The 25,846-nt window shown below is 55.5% G+C and overlaps 1 protein-coding gene and 1 long non-coding RNA gene across 13 annotated transcripts in view; one reads left to right on the top strand and one right to left on the bottom strand.

The window, feature by feature from the left end:
• Positions 1 to 4,593: 4,593 nt before the first annotated feature.
• On the bottom strand, positions 4,594 to 11,630 carry LOC105608522 (uncharacterized). 2 transcript variants are annotated; one of them, XR_009600776.1, is made up of 4 exons: positions 11,469 to 11,630; positions 10,759 to 10,885; positions 6,014 to 9,986; positions 4,594 to 4,889 (listed from the first exon to the last, which is right to left on the bottom strand). It is a non-coding gene; the product is annotated as an uncharacterized LOC105608522 (long non-coding RNA). The 2 variants fall into 2 exon arrangements; XR_001040226.4 differs by having other exon boundaries at positions 4,594 to 9,986.
• Positions 11,631 to 11,801: 171 nt separating this feature from the next.
• The window catches only part of CRTC1 (CREB regulated transcription coactivator 1), an 84,931-nt gene continuing 70,886 nt past the window's right edge, over positions 11,802 to 25,846 (top strand). For 10 of the 11 annotated variants that reach the window (XM_027969384.3, XM_060416199.1, XM_027969382.3 and 7 more), the window contains exon 1: positions 11,802 to 12,009. In XM_027969384.3, the coding sequence (XP_027825185.1) occupies positions 11,884 to 12,009 (126 nt within the window). In that variant the 5' untranslated portion in view covers positions 11,802 to 11,883. Of the gene's footprint in view, positions 12,010 to 17,645; positions 24,633 to 25,846 lie in introns of those variants that run through there. The other variant, XM_060416196.1, reaches the window with a different exon arrangement.

Here is a 25,846-nt window from a genome sequence, read left to right as displayed (position 1 = left end):
GGGGTCGCAGAGTCGGACATGACTGAGCGGATGTACGCGTGCGGCTGTGGGCGTGCAGCCAGGACTTCCACTTCCAGTGGGGAAGACAGAGGGCAAACCCGGCCCAGGAGGGGCGGCCTTGGAGAGACTCTTTCCATGTTGCTCCTTGTGCCTGGTGGCCCAGCCCCCTGCCATCAGCCAGCCCCAGAGCTCCTGGCGGGTTCTGTTTCCATCTACTCAGTTGCAGGACTCCAGGGTGGGCAGCCAGGAGCCCTCTCCCCAGAGGGTGGGATAGGGGAGAAGCAGGGCGGGTCCTCAAGGAATGATGGGCCGTGCTTTCGTATGGGCCCCAGAGCTCCGTGGATTGCCCCCAATCCCTGCTCCTATAGCAGGCCTTGCTGCAAACCCCACTGCTGCCTCGTGGAGAATGGCGTTTTCTGACAGCCCCCTGAAAGGGCCGGCTTCCGGGATCACCCTCAAAACACACCCACAGACCCGGTGCTCCTGCGCCACGGCCGCCAGGGTCCAGGGGTGAAGCGGAGTCCGTGTGGGGGCGGGGGGACAGGGTCGAAATAGAAACTAGAGGGGAACCTGTGATGAGTCCACACTGCCAGCGGCGTAGAAATGAAAAGAGCAGCCCTCGGGGATTTACCAGAACATTCCAGCCCTTTCTCATCCCCACCCCCCAACCTGAGCTTCCCCCAAAGAGAATCCTTCCTTGCTAGAGGCACGGCCCCTTCAGGGGGGCAGTGAGAAGCCTTTGCCAGCTGCAAGTCCCCCCTAGCTCAGCTCACACCTTAGAACATCTTGTCCCCAGTGAGCTGGCAGGGATGGCGGCACGGAGCAGGGGGTGGGGTGGGGGCTGCCGTATCTAACCGGGTCGATTGTGCATAACCGACTGGGCTGGTTCATGGAATGTTCCGGGGGCCCCCTGCCCCTCCCTCTCCATACCCACCCACGGACCCCCCCATCCCCAACGAAAGGAAAATTATTTTTCGTATTGTAAACTTTAAACACGAAAAAGCTGTTTCTAATTTAGCAGAAACTGGCTTGAGTCTTCACTCTTGGGCACGTTTGCGTCCTTCAGAGAGAGGCAGAACACGCGTGCATAGAGGCACGCAGACCCTCACACGCACACCTGCACACAGGCATCTGACACGCTCATCCATGTGGTCACGCTCACGCCCACAGGTAGCCTGCTCCTAGGCTTGTGCTATGCACCCATGCACTCGCTCACGCACAGTTACACACACGCTCCAGGACCAGCCTGACTCTCCTCCACACAGCACCGTGCAGAGGTCTGGAGCTCATCACCCCGTCACCTCCTTCACCTTCTGCCCAGAGCAGCTCGGGCACAGAGGGACTGAGTGTGTGGAGATCCCCTCGGCTTCCAGACGTCCTGTTTCCCTGCCGTGGCTCTGGATGCGGCCGGCAGGAGCCTCCCTCCGCACCTGGGCTCGGGCTGTGGGAAAACGCCCTCTCCCGGGACGGTGGGATGGAGGCCCGAGAGAGGGAGGCCAAGTGTGACTTCTGGGGCCTCACAGTGAGCGAGGGCCAAGGGGGCCTCGGGGGAGCCGTGTGAGGTGGGAATCTGCCCCAGACCTGGCTAGCTTGGAAAGCCGCCCCTGGCTTCATCTCTGAGAACGCAGCCCCAGCTCCTCTGTTCTCACGGGCCCTGGAGAGTTTGCTTCTCATGGTGGAGCCTCGGCGCACGGGTTTTATTAGGGGCACCTGGCCATGTATCCCGAGAGGCACAGCCTGAACGTTTGCTGCAGGAATGAGAGCTTCAGGGGTGGGGAGGTAGGAGCAGAGCCTGTCTGGCTCAGCATCCATGGGCATGATGGGCCTGCAGATCCTAGGGGCAAGAGGGCCACGAAACCAAGCTGCTGCCCACAGTAAAGGCCCCAGCTTAGTTCTTGTGACTGACCCGTGCTTGTTGCCATCCTAGTGGCCATTTCACCCCCCTCACCATAGAGCCACGGTTTGGTGCCCAGCCTCAGGGGTTAATTTAGGATTTGGCTGAGCCATTCTTGGCAACGTCTTTTGTGGGGGTTGTTGTCGATCTGGGCATGTTTCCCAGTTCTGGCCAGCAAGTTTTAAGGGGGAGTCTGGGGTTGGGGTTTCTGGACACAGGAGAAGTGCTGTTGACCCCCTCCCTCCCTTATTATTTCCTACAAGGACACAATGCCAGGAGCTTCTGCAGCCATCTTGTGGCCATGAGGAGCAAGTTAAGACACACACAGAAATGCCGCCTCCCAGAGCCCTGAAATCATGGGGGCACCAGTCCCACGCTGGAACCTCTAACCTCCAGACGTCTTTTTATGAGAAATCACAGTGTCTGTGTTGCTTAAGATACTAGTGGTCAGATATTCTGATAATTGTAATTCAAACAGTTCCAAAATTATAAGTGTAACAGATGCTGGGGTTTCCCCATCTTATGTAAGTCAAGGTTTTAATTTGCAAGTAACAAAACCCTGGCCAATTTAAATAGCAAGCACGTGCATTGGAATGCTGTTCAGTTCCTCACAAAAGTGGCAGGAAGGCTGGAAAACCAGGCTCAGAAAACGGTAGAAATCAAGAAGGCGAGGGTGATCAGCCGAAATCATGCCGGGAAACTTGGCTGGTGAGGTCCTTCCTCCCACCACCACAGAATCCAGATGCCTCAGATGGCACCACCACTGGCACCCCGCCATAGCTGCCCCTGGAAACCAGATGCCCCTGCCCCAGTGCTGTTTCTTTCCATCGCTTGGAAACGTGCTGTTGGCCCAGCCCATGCCCTGTGCCAGTGCATTAGCTGCCTGGGGGTAGGGAGAGTTAATACATCAGTGTATTAGTCAGCTACTGCTGCTGAGTAACGAGCAAGCCCAACTCTCAATGGCATGCAAACATAAATATTTTTTCATATATCTGTGACTCAGCTTGAGGGCAGGGTGTCTGTTCTGGGCTTCCCTTGGCTAGGCAGCTCTGCTTCCAAGTGCAAGACTGGGGAGTAACTGGGATGCTCAGCTCCACCTGCCTTGCATCCTCCTGGGACCAACAGCTTGTTAACCTATGTTCTCCTCCTACAGTGGTGGCAGAGGGCAAGTGGGATCAGGTGAGGCCTCCTAAGACCCAAATTCAGAACTCCTGTGCTGTCACTTCTACCCATATTCCTTTGGCCAAAGCAAATAATGTGGCCAAGGTCAAAATCGGGGTTGGAGGAATATCCCCCACCTTGTGCAGGAGGAGTGCACAGCGGGGTGGCGCAGGGCAGCAGAACAGAGACAGACGGGAAGCAGGGGCCTGTCATGTGATTGATCATACCACTGGCTGTAAACATTCTTTGCAATTCTGTGGTGCTTTCAAACTGTGGTTCTCGAGAAGCCTCTTGAGAGTCCCTTGGACAGCAAGGAGATCAAACCAGTCAATGCTAAAGGAAATCAACCCTGAATATTCACTGGAAGGACTGATGCTGAAGCTGAAGCTCCAATATTTTGGCCACCTGATATGAAGAGCTGACTCATTGGAAAAACCCTGATGCTGGGAAAGATTGAGGGCAGGAGGAGAAGCGGGTGACAGAGGAAGAGATGGTTGGATGGCATCACCAACTCAATGGACATGAGTTTGAGCAAACTCAGGGAGATAGTGAAGGACAGGGAAGCCTGGCGTGCTGCAGTCCTCCGGGTTGGAGTCGGACACGACTGAGCAACTGAACAACAGCCATTGGCTTTGGAGCCTCTGTTGTCAGTGGGGGAGCAAATTCCCATGATGGAGACTCCCCAGCTTCCAGCTGCTGGGCCATCAGAAAGAAAAGTCAGCTGTATCTCTTCTGCAGACACTATCCCTGAGAAGGTGGTGGGGAACCCTTCTCTTTTACTGTTGGGTAGATTGGGGCTGTAAGTGTCCTGAGCTTTTGGACAATGGAGGGGGTGCTCTGTGTGGGGAGTTCAGCCGGAGCTCACCCAAGCCTCAGGGCACTGTGGGGTCATTGCCCCAGATATCCCTTCAGCATGGTGGTTACAGCAGGGACTCGACTGCTAGCTCTCCTCCTGCCTCACCATGTCCTAGAGCCATCCTCCTGGTTCCCTGCTGCTCCCCACCTCCAGCCTTCTCAGCAGCCCTACTACCTTCCACCCCTCACTCAGCCTGGGGTGGGAGGCCAAGAGGCCTGGGTCCTCATCTAACCTCTTATTCAATCGCGTAAGGAGCGAGCTCCATGTCTGACGTTTCTGACTTCCCATCGCGTTCTTCCCTTTTGCCTCATAATCAAACCTGGCTCCTGCTTTGCTTTTCAAAACTGTCTGAGGAGGGCCTGGTTTGGAAGTCAAAGACAGGCCCTGGATGGTTTTCCTCTTTGTCTTCCTGCTCCAAATGGCCTGAGTTCACCTTCAGCAATGTGGGTACCCCAGATTGACTAAGATTCCATATAAGGCAGTGCAGAAAAGCAAGCCATGAAAACTAACATCTCGAGGTAGGGTTTTGCTTCCCTAACAGTGACTGAATGCTTGCAAGGAAGCAGGCACTGGGCTAAGCGCTTTACATGCATTATCTATTTAATCTTCCCAAGAACCTACTCTTGATGCCGATAGCTCAGCTTCTCTATCACCAGTGCTGAATTGAATCTCTGAGATAGAGTTTTAGGTGAAGTAGAAAAGGAGAGCTTTATTCCTTTGCCAGGCAAAGGGGGACACTGGGCTCCTGCCCTGAAAATCTACATGTCCCCACTTAGGGAGGATAGTGAGAAGTTTAACAGCAATGGTTCAAAGAGGGCGTCATCAGCTTGTGGACATTCTTCTGAGGGGTTGGTCGTGAGGTGAGTGGGAGTCAGCACCATCAACCTTCAGGTTCCAACTGGTCTGGGGTCTGCATGCCCGAAGGCAGCATACCATCGTCCACTGTTAGCTTTTCCCACCTGGAAGGGGTTTCAGTATCTGCAAAACAGTTCAAAAGAGGGACTCCTGTGGTGGTCCAGTGGTTAGGCATCTGCCTGCCAATGCAGGGGACATAGGTTCGATCCCCGGTCGGGGAGAATCCCACATGCTGTGAAGCAGCTAAGCCCGGGCACCACAGCTATTGAGCCTGTGAGCCTAGAGCTCATGCTCTGCAGCGAGAGAAACCACCGCAATGAAGAGTAGCCCCTGCTTGCTGCAAGGAGAGGAAGCCTGTGTGCAGCCATGAAGACCCAGTGCAACCAGGAAAGACGGAAAAAGAGAGACCTAGAGAGCTCCCTTCACCATGCTGCCATATGACACTGCAGCAAAAACAGACAGACAAACACCCAGCTCCGAAATATGGTGGTGTGTGTCCCTGCATGGGGAGCCAGGACCTTGCCCCGAGCCTGCACTGTTTTCTCCCCCTACTGTTTGGTGGCGTCACACTGCATACGGGATCTTAGATCCCCAACCAGGGATTGAACCCACTCTGAGCAGTGCCTTAACCTGGACCCCCAGGGAAGGCCCTGCACAACTGCTTCTCTTGACTGTTTCTCCCCTGCCTTGCGTCCCCTCCCTTTCCTAATTAACACGTGCTGGAATCTGCCTGTTGGAACTCAGGGAAGGTCATGCAGACTGAATGAAGCCTATTTCCTGTAATCAAACAAATGGGGGTCACGGAGACTTTTGTGCACAGGAGCCCCACAGGACCCTGCTTGGTTTCTGAGGAGCGCAGTTATCCACATTTCACATGGGAGCACAGTGAGGCTCAGCGAGGTGAAGTCACTTGCCCGTTGTCACACAGTTGGGGAATTGGCAAGGGCTTGGGCCACACAGAAATGCTCAGGAACTTAGGTTTTAATTCAGCTTGTATCTAGAAGCTGTGTTTTGAGGGGTGCTGTGGTGTGGATGCAGGGGACAGGGCATTCTGGGCAGGAAGACAGCCTGTGCAAAGGCCCTGAGGCAAGATCAGCAAAGCTGGATAGAGAGCATAAGAAAGGGAAGGCTGGGAGAGGAAGCTGGCAGAGAAAACAGGCGGCCAGGTGGAGTTATGCAGCGTAGCAGAGAAAACTGTTTCATGGAGGCAGCAAGAAGTGGCTTATTTGACTTGCCTCTGAGCTTACATTCAGATGTGTTCTGTAACTCAAGTGGAGCTTCTGAAGAATGGGATACTCCCAATCCCTTTGGGTCAGGGCTGGCTGGAGAAGGATCCATGGCTGTGTGAGTCTAGAGGAAGGCACAGGTCTGCTTTGGGGTCAGGAATGGCTTTCTGGAGGAGGGGACATTTGAGGTGGGTTTTGAGGGATAGATAGGAGTTTCCTAGTCAGAAAACGAATCATTCAACAAACACTTCCTAATGCCCTCTCTCTGCCTAGTTTTGTGTTAGCCCTGGGGATCCAGGGAAACAGAAGGAACACAGATGAATATAAAATGCAGCCTAAAGTGCTCAGAGCCATCCACAAAGAACAAGCTTTAGGAGTAGTGAATTGGGTGTGTCTGTGTTCTTTCTGCGTCCCACAGGAAATTCAAGCCCTGGAGCGTATTAGCTGGGTGAACATGCTTTTAGCTTCCAATTTCTGCTCAGTCTATAGGGGAGCAGACAGTACCCTAAGACATAGCTGCCTTCAGAGAATGGGATGGTCCTGGGTCGTGAGACGCACATCCAAGGGTATGCTGTAGATAGGGCCCTCGGGGAGGGTCTGTCAGAGGAGAGCCCTGAAAGACGAGAAGGTGCCAGCCGTGAAAGGATCTGGGGAGAGAGCAGTGTGGGCAGAGGCAACAGCGCATGCAAAGGTCTGGAGGTGGAACAGCACAGAAGCTGGGGTGGCTGGAGTGAGGGCGCAGGGTGTGCAGGGACCCTGTGGGCCACTGGGAAGATAGTAGACTTGTTTTTTTCCCCTTGATTGTGATATGGAACATGCGATCCACCCCGCTTTACAGACTGTGAGCTGCTCCAGAAGTCCTGCCCGGGCCACACTGCGGGGCGGAAACTGCCTTTGATGAAGGGAGAAAGTGAAAACATCAGGGCTGGGTTCTGCCTGGGTCACCAGACACCCTGGCCTCACCCTCCTCGGGGCTGGGGGTCAGTGGAGTAGGAGGAGGGCTTGGGTCACTGTCCGGCCATTGCGCAATAAGCAGCCTTGTGGCTCCCTCTGACTCATCACTAGGGTTTCAGATGGATCAAGTTACCGCCGGGGTGTGGGGTAAATGGGGGTGAGGAGGGCACGCACAGGCCCCTCACCTCTGCCTTGTAGGCATGGCCCCTTGCTGTGGCTGCTGTTACCCCCCCAAATCTCTTCTCTTGCATCTTTCTGTGCAGAACCAAGTTTAATACAGCCACGTGTAAGTGATCAGGGTAACCAGCATTTTTTGAACACTTATTATGAGCCAGGCACTTGACACATGTTAACCTCATTTAAACCTTACAAGACCCGGTGTAGAGAAGGAAGCTGATCTCTGCTGTCAGGTCTGAGTTCTAGTCCTGGTCTGGCACTTAACTGGCTATGGGCAGCTGCTGTCCCTGCTCTCTGTCACTATTTCCTCTCCAACCTCACAAGATAGTGGCAGGAACTAGAAGTCACATAAATAGAATGCCCAGCCCCTTATCGGACTCCCAGAAGCTCCAGGCTCAGTGCTACGGAGAGAAGATGGATTTCAAATCGACTTCAGTATAAAAGAGAATGGGGACTTCCCTGATGGCTCGGTTAAGAATCCACCTTCCAATTCAGGGGACTGGGTTTGATCCCTGGTCAGGGAACTAAGATCCCGCATGCTATGGAGCAAATGAGCCCTTATGTCACAACTCCTGAGCCTGCCTGCTTTGGCAACTGTGCACCACAATAAAGAACCTGCGGTCAGCAATGAAGACCGAGCGCAGCCTAAAAAAAAGAGGGAGAGAGAGAGAGAGAGAATTATTGGTTCATGTAACTGAAAAGGCAGGAGTGTCTAGCTTCGGGAAAGGCTAGATGCAGGAATTCTGACAGTATCTCTACCTCTGGTCCTGTCTGCTTTTGTGTGGGTTCCCTCTCAGGTCACCTCCCTCTTCATTCTTCTGTTTTTGTTTATTTGTTTACTTCCGGCTGTGGTGGGTCTCCGCTGCTGTGCAGGCCTTTTCTCTAGCTGCGGTGCACAGGGGGTACTCTCGGCTGCAGTGTGCAGGCTTCTCTGCAGCGGCTTCTCTTGCTGCGGAGCTCGGGCTCTAGAGCACAGGCTCAGCAGTCACGGTGCATGGGCCCAGCTGCTCGGCGGCATGTGGCATCTTCCAGGACCAGGGATCGAACCCGTGTCTCCTGCCCTGGCAGGCAGATTCTTTTACCACTGAGCCACCAGGGAAGCCCAGAGGTCTGTGTTATCCTTCAGATCAGCTACTCAAGCAAAGACAGTGTTTCTCTTTCCCATGCTTCAAACAAAAATTCCAGACTTGTATCTCATTGGGCAAAGTGGGTCACGTGCCTGCCCTCATCCAATCATGATGGTCAGAGCAGTGGCTCTGATGATGGGCCAAGACTATCAATTTTAGGGGGAGACTTTGTAGGGAGAGTGAGCCATGAGACCAACTCTACCACAAATCAGGGACTGAAAGTTAGGAAGTGAAGGGCAGGTGGTTGTCAATACCCCAGATAGGGGGCAGATACTTAGTAGGCAAAAAGACCAGAAGTCCAAGAAAGTGCTCAAAACAATATGAACAAGAAGGATAAAAAGAGCAGTGGGGACTTGCCTGGTGGTCCAGGGGATAAGACATTGAGTTTCCAATGCAGGGGGTCTGGGTTTGATCCTTGGTCAGAGAACTAGATCCTACATGCTGCAAAGAAGACCTGGTGCAGTCAAATAAATAAAAATAAATATTAAAAACAGAGCAGTGGCAGTCCCCAGTTCAGTTCAGTCGCTCAGTCGTGTCTGACTCTTTGTGACCCCATGGACTGCAGCACGCCAGGCTTCCCTGTCCATCACCAACTCTTGGAACTTGCTCAGACTCATGTCCATCGAGTTGGTGATGCCATCCAACCCTCTCATCCTCTGCCGTCCCCTTCTCCTGCCTTCAATCTTTCCCAGCATCATGGTCTTTTCCAAGGAGTCAGTTCTTCGCATCAGGGGGCCAAAGTATTGGAGTTTCAGCTTCAGCATCAGTCCTTCCAATGAATATTCAGGACTGATCTCCTTTAGGATGGACTGGTTGGATCTCCTTGCAGTCCAAGGGACTCTCCAGTCTTCTCCAACACCACAGTTCAAAAGCATCAATTCTTAGAAGGACATGTGCTCTTTTCCTCCTGCTAGAACTCCAAAATAACAACTCGCTGCTGAACAACCATTGAGAGGAAACTGTTGGATCCCACCAAAAAAAGATACCCCATGTCCAAGGGCAAAGGAGAAGGCCCAGCAAGATGGTAGGAGGGGCAAAGCTGCGTTTAGAATCAAACCCCATCCCCACCAGAGATGCTCAGAGGGCTCAAACAAAACCTTTTGAGCACCAGGTCCTAGAGACCCCACAGAGACTGAGCCAGACCTGTGTTTGAGTATCCTGTGGAATTAAAGGTCAGCAGTGGCCTGCTGCAGGGGCAGGGGGCTCTGGGCGCAGCAGACCTGGGACACACAGCCTGTGGCATAAGCCCTCTTGGAGGAGGTCGCCATTAACCCCACCAAAGAGCCACCGAGCAGACGACCCACAAACTGCAGAACAATTACACCACAGAAATTCATGCAGTGTTAAGAAAGTTCCAGGACCCACAAAGAGTTCCCAACCTGGGGATCTGGCAAAGGGACCGAGAACTCCCAGAGAATTTCACTTTGGAGACCAGTGAGATTTGACCACAAAACTTACACAGGTCTAGGGAAACAGACTCTTGGAGGGCACAAACAAAACCTTGTGTGCACCAGGACCCAGGAGAAAGGAGCAGTGACCCCACAGAGACACCCAGACTTGCCTGTGAGTGTGCAGGAGTCTCCTGGGGAGGCGTGGCTTGGCAGTGGCCTGCTGCAGGGTTGGGGCCGCTGAGTGCTGCAGTGCACGCAGGAGACCTTCTGAAAGAGCTCCCCATTGTCTGCACCACCTCCACCATAGTTTGGTCTCAGGTCAAACAACAGGGAGGGAACACAGCCCTGTTTTCAACAGAGAACTGGATTAAAGATTTACTGAGCATGGCCCTGCCCATCAGAAAAAGACCCAGTTTCGACCCCCTACAGTCAGTCTCTCCCATCAGGAAGCTTCCATAAGCTTCTTATCCTGGTCAGAGGGCAGACAGAATGAAAACCACAGTCACAGAAAACTAACCAAGCTTATCACACGGACCACAGCCTTCTCTAACTCAATGAAATTATGAGCCATGCCGTGTAGGGCCACCCAAGGTGGACGGGTCATGGTGGAGAGTTCTGACAAAATGTGGTCCACTGGAGAAGGGAATGGCAAACCACTTCAGTATTTTTGCCTTGAGAACCCCATTAACAGTATGAAATGGCAGTTCCCAGAATATTCCAAATTAAAATGTGTATGTGTATGTATTTAATGTGGACATTTCATTAAAATGTTACCAGATGTAAATAAAAGCATGTTTGGAAAACGGTGTCCCCCTATGATTTCCATCAGTGTCCCCTCCAGCCATCCCTCACTCTGGTAAAAAAGTGTGCTTGTTATGAAATTACAGGTACCCCAAATTCCCCTGGCTGCCCCTCCTGATTTCTGCCCTGCCCATACCCTGAAATCCCTAGAGCCTCCTGAATATAAACTTTCAACACTGGTGGTTTTGGTCCCTCTGCTTGGGTAGGAACAACTAGATGTCAGAGTCCCCCCCTCCCTAGGTCTGCTCCCACCCCAAGGTCACTGGGGAGACTCTGCTCTCCCTTTCACTGCTGGGTCTGGGTGGGGTTTCTGGACCTGTCCTTTAGCACCCGATGAACATGCTGGACTTCCTTGAGTAAAACCGGACTGGAGAAATTCGCAGAGAGGAGGCCGAAGCTCTGTAGTTCCAGTTTTCCGAGCTTAAGGATCCAGAGAATAGGGACTGGAGAGGGAATAGGAATAGGGAAAGAAAGGTGTTAAGGATGACATTGGGGTTTTGGGCTGGTGACTGATCACACCCCTCAAACCATGGAGGCCACAGGAGCCTCCTTTCCTAACATCATTCTCCTCTAACTGAAAGTGGCTCAGCCGCGTCCGACTCTTTGCACCCTGTGGACTATAGGTCCATGGAATTCTCCAGTCCAGAATACTGGAGTGGGTAGCCTTTCCCTTCTGCAAGGGATCTTCCCATTCCAGGGATCGAACCCAGGTCTCCCGCTTTGCAGACGGATTCTTTACCAGCTGAGCCACAAGGGAAGCCCACTCTCCTCTTTACCCATTACTAGTCTTATTTTCCACATCACATTTCTCTCCATCTGAATAGTTTTTGGGTTATTTATTGGTGGGTTTGGCTCCCCTCTCCCCGACTGTGCACCCTATGAGGGCAGGGACCACGTCTCCTTCCCCAGTATGCTTGGCATACATAGGCATTCAATAAATGAATGAACGCATGCATGGATGAGCGATGCCCTGAACTGGTGTCTGAGCCGAACTGGTCAGAGCCGAGGCTCAGCTTCGAGAGCTACCTGTCCTTGGAGTGGGTGCTTGCTCCAACCTGGTGACCTGGAAGGACCTGCCTCGAGGAGTCACTCTCTTAGGGGCTCCAGCGCCCCAGTCCGCTCCCGGACCACGGCCAACAGCCAAGCAGCCGCTGTCCAGCGGGCCAGGAGACGGCTCACTGCGCCTGCGCCGAAGTCCTTGCCCTCCCGCTCCCACCTCCCTTCTGGCCTCTGAGCGCGCCGCCGAAGCGCGCGCATGCGCCATCGCCCCCGCGTCGCGCGCCTCTCCTATGCGCACGCGCCGCTCTCACGCCCGCCGACGCGCCTGCGCACTGCCCGCCGCCCGCGGGTCTGGTCGGCGCTTGCGTGGTGGCACCGGCGAGTGGGGGGGCGAGGAGGTGGAGGAGGAGGAGGAGGAGGAGGAGGCGGCGGCGGCGAGAAGATGGCGACTTCGAACAATCCGCGGAAATTCAGCGAGAAGATCGCGCTGCACAACCAGAAGCAAGCGGAGGAGACAGCGGCTTTCGAGGAGGTCATGAAGGACCTGAGCCTGACGCGGGCCGCGCGGGTAAGGGGGCTTCCCTCGCCGACCCCTCTGGGCCGGAGAGGGAGGGAGGGGGCGCGTGTCCCGCGCGTGCACGGGGCGGGGGGCGCGCGGCGGGGGCGGGGCGCGCGGCGGGGGCGGGGCTTGGCACGGCCCGAGGAGACAGGTGTCCCCACGCCCCGGGCGTCGTGGGCGGGGACAGGTGCCCCCACATCATCGATACCTGAAGGGGTACAGGTGTCTCTCCATCACCGCTACCTGAAGTGGGGGACAGGTGTCACCACATCACGGTTACCTGTATGAGCAGGAGCCTCTATCGTTACTAGTTGGAGGGAACAGGTGCCGCTACAGCATTGTTACCTGAGGGGGGGAAGGTGTCCCCACATTGCTACCTGATAGGTGCTTTTATATCACTGCTCCCTAGGGGAGTGATACTGAGGCGCTTGAACTGGGTGCTGCTTGCAGGCATCACTGTTAACTGGGAAGCTGGGATAGGTGCTCCTATATCATTGGTACCTGAGGGGGACAGCTGCCCCCTCACCCTTGCTACCTGGAAGGACAGGTGTCTCTACATCACTGTCATCTGTGCACGTACTCCCTGAGTGTTGGGGGAAGGACCGGTGCCCCTGCTTGCAGACCTGAGGTGGGATAGGTGTTTCTCCCTTTTGGATATCTGAGGGAAAGGTCTGGCGCCTCCCGTGTGGGGACCTGAGTGGGGTCAGGAAGGCAGATTGGGCTCAGTCTTGGAGCTTGGAGTGGTGACAGCTGCCCCTTCCCCAGTGCAGCCCATATGGTGGGGACCAGGTGTTGTTCCTCCCACAAGGACAGGGGACAGCTGGCCACAGATGGCCCCTGGCCCCTCAGGACCGGGGTGGAGGGACAGTTCTTCGTCAGATGGCGGGTGCATTTGGTGTGCAGGGGCAGGCCAGCTGGCCTGCCAGCCTCGCCTGGGGAGCCGCTGTGGGCCTGGAGCAGGGGCTTGGTCGTGGCTGGCTGGGCTTGGGGGCCTGGCTCTCCTTCTGGGCCCCAGCCCTCTGGCGACCGCCGTAAAGTGCAGACTCCTGGGTCTCGGTGGCCTCCTTTGTGGAGTGTGTCTTGCAAGCCCTTCCTGGTGGTTGAGGGAGGGGAGCATGCTTTGCACAGGTGCCAGTAAATCTCTGCTTTGATCCTGCGGAGAGATGGGACCTCCATGCTGCACCCTGGGGCCTTGGGGAGGGGTTGAGTGGGAGCTACAGACACCTGCTTCACTGGTTTCTGGATTTGGCATCTGAGTTGACTGTCCTTGGGCTTCCCTGGTGGCTCAGATGGTAAAGAATCTGCCTGCAATGCAGAGACCCGGGTTCGATTCCTCAGTCGGAATATCCCCTGAAAGAAATGGCTATCCACTTCAGTATTCTTGCCTGGAGAATCTCATGGACTGAGAAGCCTGGCAGGCTACAGTCCATGGGGTTAGAAAGAGTTGGACCCGGCTGAGCAACTAACATTTGATTCTTCTAGGCAGATCCACTGTAGCTTTGTGATGTGAGCCTCAGTCTCTGATTCCTCGGGTGGGATTTTGGGGTGACGTTATTTTTTTTTTTTAATAAGTTGCTTGTTTCTCTTTGAGATCTTGAGCTAAAGACTAGAATGTGTATCTCCATTTCCATGCATTTGTTCAGCACATATCAATTGGGTGCTCACTGTCGGGCAGGTCCTGCCTGTCCCTGCTCCAGGATGTGGCTGGTGAATGAATGAATGACAGTGTGCAACCTGAGTGTCCTCCATACGCCAAGATTTCTAAGGACAGGAGTGTCCACTTCATCTTGTCTCCAGCATGTGGCATGTCCTAGCATGCAGTAGGTGTCCAGTGTATGTGGTATGACAGGAAGAAGGGGTCACACTCATTTGTGGCAGTCTTCAGGTTTCAGCTGTAAGGTTGGAAATGAATTTTTGTTGAAAACATTTCTTTAAAATAACAGCTTTTTCAAGATACAGTTTGTGTATCATATAATTTACTTATTTGAAGTGTATAGTTCAGTGGTTTTTAGTATATTTACAGAGTTGTGCCATCATCACCGCTGTCTAATTCCAGAACGTTATCATCACTCCCGTAAGAAGCTCCTCACCCGTTAGCAATCAGTTTTCATTTGCTGCTCCCCCAGCCCCCTGGCAGCCACCAACTTTTCTGTTTTTGTGGATTTACCTGTTCTGGACATTTCATATAAATGGAATCATACAAGATGTGGCCTTTTGCGTCTGCTTCCTTTCACTCAGGGTAGTGTGTTTGAGGTTCATCCACGTTTTAGCATGTATCGGGAAACTTCTTTCCTTTTTATGTGCTAAGTCGCTTCAGTTGTGTCTGACTCTTTGCGACCATAGCCCGCCATGCTCCTCTCTCCGTGGGATTCTTTAGGCAAGAAGACTAGAGTGGGTTGCCATGTCCTCCTCTTCCCTTTTTACAGCTGAGTACTATTCCTGGGTGTGGACAGACCACATTTGTTTATCCATTTATTGGTTGATGGATTTAGAGATTCTAAAATATTAAGTTTATTTATTTTGGCTGCGCTGGGGGTTCGTTGGGGCCCGAGGGCTCTCTAGTTGCGGTGTGTGGACTTAGCTGCCCCACAGCACGTGGGATCTTAGTTCTCTGAGCAGGAATTGAACTCGCAGCCCCTGTATTGGAAGATGGCTTCTTAACCACTGGACCATCCGGGAAGTCCCTAGAAAAGCTTTTTTAAGATTTGTAGACAGCAGTTCCCTTGGTCCCCGGTAACCACTTCCCATCTCTCTGTTGGCCTCCTTTACATTGGAAGCTGGGGAGGTGGGGTGGGCGTGGGCCCTGGGCAGAGGTGAGCTTATACTAGATTGTTACAAACAGAGCAGTGCTCTCTGTTGGGGGTAGTTCTGTCCTAGGGGACACTGGGCAGCGACATTTCTGGTTGTCTCATCTGGGCAAAGAGCAGCTACTGGCGTCTGGTGGGTGGAGAGCAGGGGTGCCACCCAGCACCCCACAATGCACAGACGGTGATCAGGCCGCAGCTGTCAGCAGTGCCAGGGCCGAGAAGCCTTTGGTTTGGAGGAAACTCTGTGTGGGCAGGGGCGTGCGAGCTATGTGCCTGGGCAGATAGTTCAAAACTCTGTGCCCACCCTGGGTGGGCCTTCGCCTGCGTCTGAGGCTGGGCTGGCAGGATGGTTCCCAGCCGTTCCCGGGACTGCCTGTGGCGCGTGGCGCAGCTGCGGTGTGTGGTGCAGGCGAGCCTGCTCGGGGCGGGTCTCCTGCTGCGCACCCCCCGTGGCCGCAGCCTGCGGTGTTGCCTCCGCCTGCGGTCAGCGCGGGACCCGCCGTGCCTGCCGCCGCCTCCTCCCGGTCAGCCGTCCGTCCCGGAGCGAGCGGCGCCACTCGTGTTGACTCTGTCTGCCCGTGGTCTTCTGTGGTGATGGGTGTACCCACTGAGCCTCCTCCTGTGACAGGGTGGCCGGCAGGTGTTGAGCCTGGGGGCCCATCCATGCTGTCATGTTACTCGGGGCAGGGACCCCAAGGGCTAGGTCGGGTCGGGGGGTGGGGAGTGAGGTCCCCTTGCGAGCAGCAGGGTAGAGGGGTGAGCACGTGAACCTTCCTTCCTCATCCTTGGACTTGGGCAGCCTGATGTGCAGGGAGGGCGGTGACACTCTACTGTGTGACTTGGGGCGGGTTTCTTACCCTCTCTGGGCCTCAGAATCCTGATCTGTGCTTACTCCACAAAATGACATTTTTGCTTGCCCAGCATATCCCAGAGGCAGTGCTAGGTACTAGGGTGGTTGCTGTTCAGTAGCTAAGTCATGTCCAGCTCTCTGCGGCCCCAAGGACTGCAGCACACCAGGGTTCCTTGTCCTTCACTGGTCTCCACTATCTTCACTCGTGTCCTTTGAGTCGGTGATGCCATCCAACCATCTCATCCTCTGTCGCCCCCTTTTCCTCCAGCCTTCAGTCTTTCCCAGCATCAGGGTCTTTTCCAAGGAGTCAACTCTTTGCATCACATGGCCAAAATATTGGAGCTTCAGCTTCCAGTGCATATTCAGGGTTGATTTCCTTGAGGATTGACTGGTATGATCTCCTTGCTGTCCAAGGGACTCTCAAGAGTCTTCTCCAGCACCACAGTGGAGCCAGCAGCATACTGAGGCATGTGAGGACCATGTTCTTGGAGAGGCAGCGTGGTTTTAGCATGGGACAGGAGAGACTTGCTCCAGATAAACAAGGCAGAAGCTCTCGGAGAGAAGCAAATCCATGTGCTAGGAATGGCTAGGGTGGGAGGCTGACGCTTGGACAGTGAAACAGATCCCCCCCATGCCGGGGAGGGTTGTCCCTTGTGAGGGAGGCAGGTGCAGAGACCCCAAGGTGAGAAGGGCTTGGCATGGTTGAAGCTGCATGTTGAGAGAGAGGAGAGATGAAACCGGCCCCTGAGCGAGGAGCCCTGGGAAGATTTGCGATGGTCAGCGGCCTGGTCCTTTGCTTGTTTTTGTAGCAGCTTTATTGAGATATCATTCCCAATACGTTCCGACCAGTCATTGAAGCTGTACCATCCAGTGGTTTTTACCATATACACAGAGTTATATAACCATCACCTGTCGACTTTAGAACGTTTTCATCACCCCAGAGAGAAACCCCGTCCCTGGGACTTTGCTGGCTTGCCAGTGGTTGGGACTCCATTCTTCCAGTGCGGGGGGCACAGGTTCAGTCCCTGGTCAGGAAACCAGGATCCCACATGCTGCTTGGCACAGCCGAAAAATGAAAATAACAATGAGAATAATAAAATATTAAAAAAGAAATACTTAGGGAAAAAAAAAAAGAAACTTCCGTCCCCATGAACAGTCACTCCCCAAGCCCCCGGCGACCACTGATCACCCTCCATCCCTGTGGGTTTGCGTGTCCTGGACGTTTCAGAGAAATGGGATCATGCAAGATGTGGCCTTACATGTCTGATGTCTCAGACGTAAACTCGGTGTGTTTCTGAGGTTCACCCATGTTGTAGGGTGTATCAGGCCTCCCTTCCCTTTTGAAAAATAGCGGTGAAACCTACACGACATGCGTTTACTATCTTAAGCGTCATGAACAGTTCGGTGGTGTTACGTGCTTTCTCCATCATCTTGCTTCATTGCTCTTTTCTAAAAAATTATCCATCTCTGGCCGCACTGGGTCCTCGCTGCGGAGTGTGGCTTCTTGCTGGGGTGGTTTCTCTTGTTTTGGAGCCTGGGCTCTAGGCACGGGGCTTCAGGCGTTGTGGTGCACGGGCCTAGTTGCTCCGCAGCACGTGGGATCTTCCAGGACCAGGGATCAGGCCCGTGTGCCCTCATTGGCAGGCGAATTCTTTACCGCTGGAACACCAGGGCAGCCCCGCCTCATTCCTCTTTAAGGTGAATGATACTCCACTGTGTGGAGACACCACATTTTGGGCGCCTGTTCATTCACCGGGGGACGCCTGGGCTGCCCCTGCCTTTTTGGCCATTGTGAGTAGCGCTGCCGGGGCCGTTCCTGTCCGGTTGCCTGTACAGACGCAGGTCTTCCTTGCCGCTGGGTGTCTGTGCCATGGGGTAGAGTTGCTCAGTCAAGTGGTGACTCTCCATTTGATCATTTAAGGATGCTTCGTGTCTTACCAAGATGGCCAAGAACTGAATGGGCAGGAGAGGTGAGAAGGGAAGCAGGCAGAGGGCGAGAGGCCGCTGTTAGCCTTGGGCTGGAGAATGGAGAAGGTGTCCATGGCAGTGACCCAGAACAGTGGGTATCAGTGATATTTTGGCAGCAGAGATGACTGTGTGTGTGGGTGGATTGGATGTGGGAGGTGAGGGCAAGGGATGCGGGCGAGTCGCCCAGTTGCCAGTGGCTCAGGACACAGGAGGCTCTGCCTGTGACCGATCACTGAACATCCTAGGGAGCAGCGCCTGGGCCAGGAAAAGCCTGCCTACAAAGCGGTCCATGGGGACCCGGCTGGGGCTGCTGGCTCTCGCTGTGCTGAAGGCGGGTGTTCTCCGGGTCCTACCCTGTGACGGGGGTGGCTCTGCACAGGCTGTTGGGAAACCAGGCCCCTGGGCCGCAGCCACCGCACAGTGGTGTCTTGGGTTAGCTGAGCGTAGAGGCCGCCCCCAGTCCTGGCCTCCGTCCTGGCTTTGGCACTGTTTGCCTCTGTGCCGGCTGCTTCAAGTGTCTGGTGCCATCTGCAGCCTTGACACACACACGCATGCACGCAGGACTCGCTGAGCTGCTCTGTGGAGAGCATGGGATGCACCGTCGCCCGCCTCCAGAAGGCCCCAGTTTCCATGCGCTCCCGCTTGTGCGCTGCCTGCCCAATAGTGGGTGGAATGGGGGCTTTGAAGAAGACAGGCCCCATCCTGCCCTCCAGAACGTGTGAAGTGAAGTGTTAGTCGCTCAGTCGTGGCTGGCTGACTGTGACCCCATGGACTGCAGCCCGCCAGGCTCCTGTGTCCATGGGATTCTCCGGCAAGAATACTGGAGTGGGTTGCCATGCCCTCCTCCATGGGATTGTCCTGACCCAGGGATGGAACCCACATCTCCTGCATTGCAGGAGGATTCTTTACTGTCTGAGCCACAAGCAGAGCCCAATAACCTGTGTGTGTGACTGATTTCTGAAAAAAGTCTCTGCAGATATGAGTAGGGTAAAGATCTTTAGATGAGCTTGTCCTGAATGTAGGGTGGTCGGATGACTGGCACCCTCACGAACAGAGGAGAAGACACAGACTCACTTGGGAGAGGCCGTGCATGATGGAGGCAGAGATTGGAGTGTTGCAGCTCTGGGCCAAGGATGCACGGAGCCCCCAGAAGCTGAAAGAGGCGACACGGGGTCCTCCAGAGGCATTGTGGCCCTGCCACACCTCGATTCTGGGTGTCTGGCCTCCAGAATTGTGTAAAAATAAAGTCCTCTTGTTTTATGCCCCTGCCTTCCCCCCATTGGCAGTCGTTTATGGTGGCAGCCCCAGGACGCTTTTCCCTGGGCTGCAGAGTCTGAGTACCTTGCGGAAGCTGCCGTGATGCAGTGGGCCTTAGGGGTCACCTACAGACGTGCACACTTGTCTTTCTCTGGCAGCTCACTCGGTCATGTTTTCCTCAAGTGAACCTGTCATTTCACCCGTTGTCAGGAACTGGGGCCTCTCACTCTGAACTGGGCCTGGTGGGGATAGTGGACAAGCCGGAAAGACAAGAGCAGGAGCGTGGGCCCTAGGGCAGGAGGGGTGTTGAGTGGCAGGTGGGATTTAGTTCCCTGACCAGGCATCGAACCCGTGCCCTCTGCGTTGGAAGAGCGGAGTCTTAACTGCTGGACAGGCAGGGAAGTCCCAGGAGAGGGCATCTTGTTGTCAAGGAGCTGACCAAGAGTGCAGTCAGAGTGGGGCAGGGGATGGGAATTCCCTGGCAGTTCAGTGGTTAAGACTGTATGAGCTTTCACTGCCGAGGGCCTGGGTTCAATCCCTGGCCGGGGAACTAAGATCCTGCAAGCTGCCCAGCGTAGCCAAAGAATAAAAATAAATAAATAAATATTAGAATGTGGCAAAGGTGCAGGATGAGGATTTTGGGTGGGTGGGTCACGTTTGCTCTTTGCAGGCTTGGTTCCTGCTCCACGCTGGGCACTGGGTGGTTTTTGCTCCCCCTCTCCTGCCCACTCTGCCAGCCCACGGAGAAGAGGTGTCTTCTTTGCCTGTGGGCCAGTGGGGCAACTGAGGCCCAGAGTTGCATCCCAGTTGGGAAGAGACAGAACTGGTGCTCAGCCCTGGGATGAACGTGTATGATATGTCTGAAACAAGGAATTAAGAACACAAACTGGAACCTTCTGTTGCTCACAAGAGGCTGCTTGGCCCCACTTGGGCCATGGTTTCTCTGAAAGGTGACTGAGTTTCTCCAGCCACACCCACATTGTTCTTTTGACTTGGACCCTGGAATCCATATTTCCTGCCATTAACTGTGCTTGTCTTGAAGGCAGCAGCCTTGGGACACCATCACATACACCTTCGTGCAAGGCCTACGGCTCCTCTCCCTGTGAAAGCCGCAGCCCGTATCAGGCTGGCTGCCAGAGTCTCTGCGGCTGACACGGGACACACTCTAGATAAATCTGTCCAGTGGTCATTTGGAAGGAGGCTGTCTTTGGGGAGCCCTGGTTCTGATCTGACCTTTCCACTCACACATCCTCAGGGGACTGATGAGTGGCCCTGCCCGTCTGGGGTCCTGTGTAGAGAACCCTTCCGAAGCTCGTGGCCAGCCCAGGGCCTCAGAACTGTGCAGAGTAGTGACTTTTTTTTTCTTTAATAAAAACTGTAAAACAAAACTGTAGTGGCCCTTGCCTTCTTCTTTTTAAATATGTATATATTTTTAACTTAGTTAGTTGGCTTTGCCGGGTCCTAGTCGTGGCACTTGGGATCCTCGGTCTTTGCTGCAGCGCGTGGGATCTTTAACTGTGGCGTGTGAACTCTTAGTTGTGGCATGTGGGATCCAGTTCCCCGACCAGGAATCGAACTCAGGGCCCCTGCACTGGGAGTTCGGAGTCTTAAGCCAGGGGACCACCAGGGAAGTACCAGAGTGACCTTAAAAAAAAAAAAATCCTGAAAAAAAAATCGAGGTGAAATTCACTTAAAATGAACCACTTTAATGTAACATTTCGGTGGCATTTAGGACATTCGCAGTGCTGTGCAGCCATCACCTCTTTCTAGTTCCAGAGCCTTCCCGTCACCCCAGGAGGAAACCCCGTCCCCATGAGCTGTCACTCCCCAGCCTCCCCTCCCCCGGCCCCAGGAACCGCTCATCTGCCTTCTGTCTCTGTGGAGTGGCCCTCTGGACGTTTCGTGGAAACGAGGCCTTGCAGCTCGTGGCTTTTCCTGTCTGGCTGCTCCCACTCAGCGTGATGTTTCTGAGGTCTCTGCACACTGTGGCTTGTATCGAGGGGCATTCCTTTCTGTGGCCACGTGACGATTCAGCCATGTGGGTGGACCACCCTTAGCTTGTCTGCTACCTGTTAGTGGGTGTGTGGGCTCTTTCCACTCTCTCACTGTCACGGATGGCGCTTCTGTGAACGTGTGTGTTTAAGTGTTTGCACAAGCCCCTGTTTTTGCCTTGCGAGCATATGCCTGAAAGTGCGATTGCCTGGCTTACGGATTGACTAGGTGGTAGCCGACGGGCAGGGTGTGTAGTGCTCGGAGGACCCATGTGCTGGGGGTAATCCAGGAATGCTTCCTGGACCTGCAGTAGGTGTGGAACCAGACATGTCTGTGGCTGGCTGAGGGTCCGGCATGGGCACCCAGGGCCTAGTTCCAAGGCCAGGCCACCTTCTCACTTCCTTGACTGGGACCCACTGTTAGAAATTTGTGTTTCGGGTCATACCAGCAGCCACTACCAACCATACAATTGACACAGTTTTCTCCAAGGAGCTCAGCCCTCCTGTGTGTATGGAAAATTAATATAATTGGGCCCCTTCTGTTTATTATAAAATGCCAGCAGGGACCCACTAAATTGATTTAATAACCTGTTAATCCAGGGTTCGACAAGCTATGCCTGTGTTTTGTAGAGAAAGTTTTATTAGCACATGGCCACGCCCATTCATTTATACCTTGCTTGTGGCAGTAGAATCATTGCGGCGGAGGCCTGTTGACCTGAGGAGGTGCAGATAGCTACCATGTGTCCCTGCAGAGGAGTTTGTTGGCCCTGGGCCAATGAGTCTCACCCACAGTTTGGGCCCCACTGACCTAGAGCAACAAGGAAGCTTGAGAAGGCGGTGGGCAGTGGTTCCGCCACTCTTGGGGGCTGCTGAACCACCTCAGAGCTGAAGGATGCAGATTCCCGGGCTCCCCCAGGATCCTGTTTCTGCAGGTCCGGGTGGGGCCCCGAGTTCTGAGTGGAGATCTGAGGCCCCTGCCACGCAGGCCTTGCTGGGAGGCCCAGGCAGCGGGCTCACCAGGGCTTTGCCAGGCCGGGGAGATGGCTGGCCTCCATCGCATGAGTGAGCGGGCTGTCTGGCCTCGGTGAGTGCTGTGGTGGTCACGTGGTCCATGCGGCCAGGGAGGGTCTGCCGTCACTTCCTGAGGCTGGCCTGGGCGCAGTGTCGGGTGCCTCTTCTTGACACCGCGGGCCTTCTGGTCCTGGTTGGGGGTACAGGGTTGCTCGGGTTACTCCGGGCCCGAGCAGGCCCGCTGCGGATGTCATGGAAGGCTGTGTGCTGGCCCTCCTCTGCCGTCCCTGGCCCCGGGGGCATCCCGGTTTCAGCTCGGTGGTATGGTCTCCCTTCCGTGCCGTCCCATGAGAGGGTCGGGATGCAGAGTCCTTGGTGTTGGGCATTTCTTTTTAAACAGGGACCTTTTAGAAAACGCCATGTGCATGTCAGGGCTGGGGTCTGGCCTGGGGAGAGACTGGCCTGACCGCAGTGGTGTGTGTGTTAGTTGCTCGGTCATGACTGACTCTTTGCGACCCCATGGACTGTAGCCCGCCAGGCTCCTCTGTCCATAGGGTTCTCCAGGCAAGAATACTGGAGTGGGGTGCCATTTCCTTCTCCAGGGGATCTTCCCGACCCAGGGGTGGAGCCTGGGTCTCCTTCATGGCAGGCAGGTCCTTTACCGTCTGGTCCACCAGGGAAGCCCAGTGGGAGCTCACTGGTGGGGGCATAGAAACGGGCCCCGCGGGGTGCGCGCTCTGGCTGGCTCTGCCTCGGGGGGCTTTCGGTCACATCTGGGGGCGTTTCGGGTGGTCGCAGCTCGGGGCAGGGTGTGCACCTGGCCCGTGGTGGGTGGAGGCTGGGGGTGCTGCTCCGCACAGGGCAGCACCCATGAGGCCCCTGATGCCAGCGGCGCTCAGGCGGAGAAGCCCTGCTTCTGCGTCCCCCGTGCCAGGGCTGTGCAGGTGCGAAGGGGTTGGTGGAGGCCCCAGTTCCCTGAGGTGCACACCCCAAGCCTGGCGCCCTGACCACACCCTAGGCGGCCGATGGCCTCCTCCTGGGTTTATGGAGCGGCTCAGGGAGCAAAGGTCACAGAGCATTAGAGGCGGGAGAGCTGGGATTTGACCCCAGTCGGACAGACTCAGGCCCCAAATGTTTTCTTTTTTTTTTTTTTGGCCACACCTTGCAGCATGTGGGATCCTAGTTCCCCGACCAGGAATCACTTATCCCCACCCCCGCAACATTGGGCGCACAGTCCCAACCCCTGGACCGCCAGGGAAGTCCCCTACCCCCTTACATGTTTTCTCCTGTCTCACGTGGCTCCGGGTGTTGGCCCACTGCTCCAGGCAGGACAGAACCTTCCAGGCTGCTGGAACCCTGTGTGTGGAGGGGACTGCTGAGGACTCTGCACGGGCAGGGGGCCTGGGCGGAAGGCAGGGGTGAGGGGGGAAGAGGACCCCAGGCCAGGCCCGGTGGGTGGGCCGTGGAGTGTTATGGAGTTTCCAGCAGGATGGCGACGTGAGCGACACGAAGGTGTGGGAATGTGAGGGGCCAGACTTGCTGGAGCCCGGATGCAAATGCCCAGCGACTTGTCGCAGTCCCTCCGAGACGAGCCCGTGGTTTCCCTGGGCGCACAGAGGAGGAGCCAGGGCCTGGCAGGGCACTGGGCGGTTTGCTGGGTGTGGAGGTGCTGGGATCGACCCTGTGTCTGAAGCCGGGGCTCACATTTTTCTTAAGGCAGCCACTGAAGACTCTTGTCCAAGGCTGAGCTTCGAGTGCTGTCCATCTGTTGAGGACCGTGGAGGTCTCCCCTGGTGTTTTGCAAATCAGGGGTTCATTGTGTTCCCGAGGAGGAAGCCCCAGCTATACTTGATTTCCATCTGGCAAATAATAAATATTGACTCTGACTCCTCGGCCCGGGAGGCTCGCGGGGGCTCCCTGCGCCTGGCCCGCTCTGCGTCTGTCTCCGCGGCCCCTGCAGCAGGGAGGGGGTGCAGCACCCTGGACTTGGTCATGGTGAGGACAGAGGGCTAGCCAATTTGGGGCAGTTCAGAGGAAATAACGGGGGCTTCTGTCTATGGCTCAGCAGCGAGAATCTGCCTGCTGTGCAGGAGATGTGGGTTTGATGCCTGGGTTGGGAAGACCCCCTAGAGAAGGGAATGGCACCCCACTCCAGTACTCTTGCCTGGGAAATCCCGTGGACAGAGGAGCCTGGCAGAGCAGTCCATGGGGTTGCAGAGAGTCGGACACGACTTAGTGACTAACCCGCAACAAAAGAGGTAGTGAGGACAGGGTTTATTCAGAGGTAAGCAGCAAGGAGAGTGAGGTGGGGCCGCTCCAGCTGTGATGGGGGAGCCGGGGAGGAAGGGGTGGGGATGGGGCAGCCTCAGCTCACCTTGGAGCTCGTTGGATGGGTTTGCCCCACGTTTCTGGCTGGAGTGTCTCGGACCCCCTCTCCTCGCCTCCCTCCCTCCACCACATCCAGCCCTGTCCCAGAGCAGGGGGTCTGCCCTGCCCTGGCCAGGTGTGGCTCTGGTGCTGCCGGCTGGCTGGGGGTCCAGGTGTGCAAACAAGGAAGCCACCGCGTGCCTCGTGGGCCGAGGATTCAGAGAGAGTCAATATTTATTATTTGCCAGATGGAAGTGAAGGGTAGCTGGGGCTTCCTCCTCAGGGTTCTCAGCTGGGCACGGAGGAGAGAAAATGCCTGGGATGGCGGTGGCGAGGGTGCGGAGTGGGCCTGCCGCTGGGTGTCTTCCTGCCTCCTCCCGGGTGAGTTTAGCCCTGGGGGGCTCTGGGGGTCACGGTGCTGTCTGCCTCACAGGATTGTGGTGAGACTGAGATGGGTTAACCCGTGGAGTGTGTCCGGAATGGGGCTCGCACATAGCCGCTCACTGTGCGCTTGCCGTCGCTGAGATTCTGGAGGTGTGTGCACGGGGAACGGATGGCAGCGCTCAGCGGGCACTGGGTGGTCCAAAGGCAGGCATGCAGGAGGCGCTTGGCTCGTGCTCAGCAGGTGCTCAGTGTGCTCCGTAGGTGCTCCGCAGGTGCTCCTCAGGTGCTCAGCAGGTCCACAGTGTGCTCCGCAGGTGCTCCGCAGGCAGTAGTGGACGACCGATGGGCATGTAGCAGGCCCTCAGCAGGCGCACAGGGTGTGCCCAGCAGGTGCCCAGCAGGCACTTGGCAGCAGGCAGATACACTCAGCCAGCCCCGAGTGGGGATTCCACAGGCACTGAGCAGACACTGGACTGTGACCTCCCCGAGGGCAGGCCTATCACTAATCCATTCTGGAATCTTCTAGGTGCAGGTGTCCTCTGAAAGGGCCAGCTTCCCACCACACCGTCCGGCTTCTCCCCTTAGGCTTTGGGACTGTGGCGTGAGGTCCTGTTTCCCCCAGGGAATGTCTGTGTACCCAGGGTGAGGGGCCCGGAGCCAGGCGGCTAGTGAGGTCTTCCCGGAACTCCAGTGTTTCTGCAGTTTGAAGGATAAACATGGAGTTTGTTGACCATGTACGACGTATTAGGGGTGGACTGGCAGACCCCCGTGGGCGCTGGGGAGGGCATGGGGCAGTATGGTGCCTGTTTGACCTGGGTCGGGGGACATGGGACGCACTGGGCCCCCAGTGAGGTCTCCAGGCAGGGGCCGGGGCTTGGACTGGAACGTTGATCCATTCAGTTAGTACTCATTGAGCACCTACTTAGTGCTGGGCCTTGGGGATTCCCTACAGAACAAGTCACCTGGAATCCCTGCCCCAGGGAGGAACCATGCCAGCAGCTAGCTGGTCCTCACCCTGAGGTCATGGCTGTGCGAGGGAAATGGGCTGGGAGTGGGGGGCCCTCTGGGGGAGAAGGCATTCAGGCTGAGCCACAAGGCACAAGAGTGAACCGTGGAGCTGGGGGGAGGTGGGTGAGGCCTGTTGTTAGGGAGAGTCTGGCCCAGCTGCGGGCGATGTGTCATGAGCCCCTGTGATGGGTCAGAGTCTGGTG

Source organism: Ovis aries, chromosome 5, assembly GCF_016772045.2.
Source record: "Ovis aries strain OAR_USU_Benz2616 breed Rambouillet chromosome 5, ARS-UI_Ramb_v3.0, whole genome shotgun sequence".
In the NCBI taxonomy this organism is placed as follows: domain Eukaryota; kingdom Metazoa; phylum Chordata; class Mammalia; order Artiodactyla; family Bovidae; genus Ovis; species Ovis aries.
Note: the sequence above shows the minus strand (reverse complement) of the source record. Positions and strands in the feature narration are given on the sequence as shown.